Genomic DNA, 6,000 nt, shown 5'->3' with positions numbered 1-6,000 from the left:
CAATGTGATTGATCTGTAATTCGTATTGATTTTCTCCTTCTCAATTACACCCTGTTGATCCGTAAGATGTTCCCCTTAATGGGTCCCGCTGGGCATTATTAAAAAGTCTTTGCAGTAGGCATGCAAAAAGAGGTTCAACTCCAGAGGGAGTCATTAAAAGTCAGTGAACTCCACTGGTGTAGCAAATCTGGAGTCCACAGTGTGACACTCGGGGTGAATTTGGCCCATCGCGCTAAATGCCCAGAGACAGGAGGTGTGTAGAGTTCTCAGCCGTGGTTACGATTAAAGCAAACTGGATGTGAAATGAAGGCAACTAAATGAGCCCTGGTGAGATTCAACTCACATGAGGAACAAAACTTTCCGGGTCCTAGTTCAATAGAGCTACAGGAACTTTCACCAGCTGAGGGTCTGATGGGTCGCAGAATTGTTGGGCGATTTCCGTGGGGAGGAGCACCCCCCACAGACATCTCCTCAGGGTTCCAGAGAAGCAAGCGGTGGAAATGCCTGTGGGGCTGGAACGGTCCTTCCTCAACTGAGAGAAAACAGCGACTGACTCCAAAGAGGAAAATCCAGTTAGTTCTGGGTCAGCATCAGGGGTCAGACTGGTTCCTGGAGTAACTCTGCTCTTAGACATGGGGTTACCCCATCATGGGCTAGTGACCAGTTCGGGGTGCTAGCTGAAGGCTAGCCTAGGAACCCTTTGCTCACATTAATGAATAGTTACACATGTAAATCGTTCCACTGAAGTCAGCAGTACGAATAACTGTTTATCAGCAGAAACACTCCAGCTACTGAGAGTTAAAGGCCCAAGTCTTCCTTCCTCATTCACAGGGTGAAGGACTAATCTTTGACTAGGCCAACTGACTTCAGTAGCTCTAGTCATAACATAAGGACTAGAGGTCACCACATGAAATGAATAGGCAGCAGGTTTAAAACAAACCAAAGAATTGTTTCTTCATGCTGTGTCAACTCGTGGAACTCCTTGCCAGAGGATGTTGTGAAGACCAGGACTTTAGCAGGGTTCAAAAAAGAGCTAGATACATTCATGGAGGTTAAGTCCATCGATACTTATTAGCCAGGATGGGTGGGAATGGTGTCCCTAGTCTCTGTCAGAATCTGGGAATGGGCAACAGGAGACAGATCACTGGATGATTCCCTGTTCTTTTCACTCCCTCTGAGGCATCTGGCATTGGCCCCATCAGCAGACAGGACACTGGGCTAGATGGGTCTTTGGTCTGACCCAGCCTGAACGTTCTTCTCGCTTCTCGGCCTCTTGAAGGCTAAGATCAGTATAGTCTATGTTCTTATGTTTCAGTTTGGTGTGTGGAGACTTCAGCCTACTCAGTTTTACGGCAAATACGCCATGAAAAGTCCTTTTTACCCTTTATTAAAGATACAGATGCTTAGCCCGCCATAATTACATTCCCCTGCTAGCAAGACAGGACTCAGCATTTATATAGGTCATGAGAGTCCGTAGCTTCCATAGTTTTACCCATGACCGCTCATGACCCTGTGTATTTGTTAGTCTCTAAGGCCTGGTCTATACTAGGAACCTCAGTCCAAAATTAGCCTCCCAAGGTTGCATTTATAAGCGATGCACCCACACTACCAGGCCCGTTATTCTGGAATAAAGGGTCACAGAATTCGAACTCCATCGTCCTGCCTTTCACGAGAAGTAACGCGATTCCTGAACCTGTGCGTCTAAAATAACGGGAGGATAGAGGCTCTGGTGCTACTTGGCCTCCGGGAGGCCTCCTGCAGCTCCCCAGAGCGCTTCTGGGGGTCTGAGTTGAAGGATAAACTTAATTTATTGTCAGTATGACCTCTGCTGTGACCTGGATGTTAAGTCTGGTCTTTGTAAAGAGGTACATGCTTGAACACAGGTATACAAAAGGAGGGGACAGGTGAAACTGGTTTGAACCTGTTGTAAGGCCTGCAAAGGGACTGTGAGGGGACAAATAATGATTGAAGGGAATTTGGTGCAAAGGGGCATGACCTGTATATGCATGCAATTGTAAGTGGTCAGTGAAAGAGGGGTAATTACCATGTAAGATAGTACAAAAGACCTTGCCTTTTGTTTGGGCAGTTGCAGAAACTTTGCAGAAACTTTTTCCTCAGTATCCTGGAGATTTTTGCCCTGGAATGCATTCCTGAATAAAGCTGGTTGCTTGAGAAGGGTGTCTGGAATTGATTTGGTAGGGGTTTTGGGCCCCCATCCGAACCCTCGGATTAAATTCTCCGTCAGAGTCCAAGGTAGCACATCCACATGAACAGATTCTGCCTTGGACGACATTTGATTCTTCCCCATTGCGAGGACACGGAACTTCCAATTTGTAAAATCGAGTGCCCAGAAATTGAACGTAGTCAATACGAAATAGGTTCCTAGTGTAGACATGGCCTAAGGCAGTGGGTCTCAAAGGGCAGTCCGAGGACCACTCATAGTCTGCAGCCACTTCCCAGGTGGTCTGCAGCTGGAGCTAATTCCCCCCATTCCCCCACAGCAGGGAGTGTGCTGGCATTCGAGCCTTGGGTCCGCCATGCCCCAACCCTGCCAGACCGGCTCAAGGGAGACCAAGAGCAGCTCCACTTTTCTTGCTACTCTCATTGGCTGGAGTTGCAGCCAATGGGATCAGCAGGAGACCATATTGGGACCCATGAGGGTGCGGAGCCAGATAAGCAGCTCCCCCGCATGCCCAAACCCTACACCCCAATCCTTCTCACATCCCCTCCCCCAACTCCACACCCACAGCTTGCTCCTACAGAGGGGCTGGGCAAAAGGTAATCTGTGGGTTGATCTGGCCCGTGAGAGCCTCCGCCAGCCCCCTGCCTGCCCCCGCCTCCGCTCGGCACTCAGGGAAGCCGACTGCAGGGCCACCTGTGTATTTGTGTTTCTGAATGCCGAGAGCCTGGAGGGAGGGGGGAGAGGCTTCTCCTGCTGCCCTCATCCCCAGTAGCTCCTATTGGCCAGTTTCGGCCAATAGCAGCCCCCTGTTTGCAGGATAGGAAGCATGGAAAGTGCCCCTCCTTCCTCATTCCCCTCCCCTGAGTTGAAAGCAGTGAACATGGCTCCTGCGGCTCCCTCGAGCACATCCAAGGGCTATACATTGATCCAGGTGGTCCACAGGCCAAAAAATTTGAGAACCACTGGCCTAAGGTGTCACAGGGCTACTCGTTATTTCTATTAAATTTAAGATGACTGATCGGCTAGCATCATTGAAGCATGAATTTCCTGCTAACTTTCCTCAGGGCTTCCTTGACCTCTTTGTTTCTCAGGCTGTAGAGGAGGGGATTGACCAGGGGGGTCAGAACCGTGTAGGCAACAGACAGAACTTTCTTGAAGTTCCCCAGAAGGTCGGTGGTTGGGAACATGTAGACAATGAGGAGAGTTCCATAGTAAATAGTCACCACGATGAGGTGGGAAGAGCAGGTGGAAAACACCTTTTGCCGCCCCCTCGTGGACGGGATCCTCAGGATGGTGGTGATGATGCAGATGTAGGACGTCACGGTGAGCAGGAACGGGACCAGTGAGAAAATCAAGCACAGCATGGAAGCCACCGTTTCCATCAGCTGAGGGTCATCGCAGGAGAGTTTTACCAGGGGGATCAGATCGCAAAAGAAATGGTCAATAGTGTTGTGGTCGCAGAAACTTAACTGGGATACTGATAATGTTGTTATGGCATTACCTAGGAAGCCCCCTAGCCATGAGCCACCTGCCAGCTGCAGCCAGGCCCTGCCCCTCATGCGGGCTGCGTAATGCAGTGGGTAGCATATCGCGACATACCGGTCATAAGACATCGCCGATAAGAGAAGGCATTCGGTGGCGACCAGAGAACCAAAGAAATATAATTGTGTGAGGCACCCACTGAACGAGATGGCCCTGTCCCCCGTCAGGAGCCCAACCAGCAATTGGGGCAGGATAGTGGAGCTGTAGCATATCTCCAAGCAGGACAATTTCCCCAGAAAGAAGTACATGGGGGTGTGAAGGTGAGGGTCGGCCACCACCAGCAGCACAATGAGGATGTTCCCAGACATGGTTGCCACGTAGATCACAAGAAACAGCAGGAAAAGGAAGGTTTGCAGATCAGGAAGAGTCCCGAAGCCCAGGAGGAGGAATTCCGTGACGGACGTTTCGTTCTGCTGATCGAGGTGCATCACGGGGTGTGTCCACAGTAAGTAAGGCTGCAACAGAAAAGAACAATTTCAGCTCCATAGGTGACAGGTTTATGTTCATTGCCTCTCTCTGCTGGCTATCAGAATAATAGCTGGGTGGCGAATGGAGGCCAAAGAAGAGGAAATCCCATCTCTCTTGAGACCCGGAATCGGTTTCCAACCTGAGCAGATGACAGGTTAAAACCCAATGTGAATCTCTCTGGAAACTTGCACAGTACCTTGGAAGACGGCCCGGGGGGTGATGGGGTCAGACACAACATTATGGACAGACAGACAGATAGATATTGGTTCAGATACTCTCCTGCAGGAGAGTTTGAACATCAGAATGGTCAGACCAGAGGTCCATCCAGCCCTGTGTCCTATCTGCCCACAGTGGCCAATGCCAGATGTCCCAGAGGGAGGGAACAGAACAGGGAATCCTCAAGGGATCCCTCCCCTGTCACCAACCTCCAGACAAACAGAGGCCAGGGACACCATTCCTACCCATCCTGGCTAATAGCCATTGATGGACCCAACCTCCATGAATCGATCGAGCTCTTTTTGGAACCCAGTTAAAATCTTGGTCTTCACAACCTCCTCTGGAGTTGGACTAGATGACCTCCAGAGGTCCTTTCCAATTGTAATTTTCAACGATGCTACAATCACTTTCTGGTGTCTAAAAGAAGAACCAAATGGAATTATAGAATCCCAGAATCCTAGGGCTGGAAGAGACCTCAGGAGGTCATCAACCCCCTTCCCAAAGCTGGACCGACCCCAACTCAATCATCCCAAGGGGGACTTGAAAACCTCTAGGGTTGGAGATTCCACCCCCTCCCTAAATGGGTCGGAAGTGCACTGCTGCGAGGGATCAGGGTTTTATATTTTAGGGGAAACCACAACAAAGACACAAACCAAGGAAACAGGGCTGGTAATTGCAAATGGGTGTGCAGCCAACACCAGGTGAACTGGAGGGGCAAGTTGCAGGTAAACTCTATTATCATCCATTAGAAATGATATCCTAGACAAAGAGGAATGCCTGTCCTACCTAGGGATAGCTATTCAATTTTTTGTGGTAGGACATTCTATGGCCAACGACCCAACCAATCACCATCTGTTTCACAACCACCAAAATTACCCTCTTTCATAGAATATTAGAATCCCAGGGCTGGAAGAGACCTCAAGAGAGATTGAGTTCAGCCCCCTATCCAAAGTAAACCAACCCTGACTCAACCATCCCAGCCAGGGCTTGGTCAAGCCAGGACTTGAAAACCTCTAGCGATGGAGATTCCACCCCTTCCCTAGGGAACCCATCCCAGCGCTTCCCCACCCTCCTAGGGAAATCGTTTTTCCTAATATCCAACCTAGACCTCGCCTACTGCAACGTGAGACCATTGCTCCTCGTTCTGCCACCTGTCACCACTGAGACCAGTCCCTCTCCCACTCTTTCACATGAATTATTTCTTTGTAACATTTGTAACAAATATTATTACTTTAGTGGTAGAGAACCCAAATCTAAATTTCACTGGCAATAACATGTTCTCAAATGTTTGGTTTTAATTCCAATTTTGAATTTAAATGGTGTCTCTTCTTCATTTTATTAATAGATGGAATTTTATATTACTAAAATATTGAGTTTATTGCATATTATTTCTATATTTTAATTGTTTATGTTGTATGTGATTTTGATTTGATTTTCGAGGCCAATATGAAATAGCTTTGTTTCTTACAGGATAATTTTGCTGACATAAATATGATCCCCGGGGACATTTTGTCCTTGACCAATTGGCATTTCCATCAGATTTTTTTATCGTCTCTACAGTTTCTCTTTTTTTAATATACGGATATTGTTTC

The 6,000-nt window shown here is 48.4% G+C and overlaps 1 protein-coding gene across 1 annotated transcript; it reads right to left on the bottom strand.

The window, feature by feature from the left end:
- Nucleotides 1–3,210: 3,210 nt before the first annotated feature.
- LOC102458135 (olfactory receptor 5V1-like) lies at nt 3,211–4,152 on the bottom strand. Its single transcript, XM_006126114.3, has one exon. It carries the CDS (start codon nt 4,150–4,152, stop codon nt 3,211–3,213), a length of 942 nt encoding a protein of 313 aa, XP_006126176.3.
- Nucleotides 4,153–6,000: the final 1,848 nt, after the last annotated feature.

This window comes from Pelodiscus sinensis, chromosome 30 (assembly GCF_052426305.1).
Source record: "Pelodiscus sinensis isolate ZL-2025 chromosome 30, ASM5242630v1, whole genome shotgun sequence".
In the NCBI taxonomy this organism is placed as follows: domain Eukaryota; kingdom Metazoa; phylum Chordata; order Testudines; family Trionychidae; genus Pelodiscus; species Pelodiscus sinensis.
The sequence above is the reverse complement of the archived record's forward strand: the minus strand, read 5'-3'. Positions and strand labels throughout refer to the sequence as shown.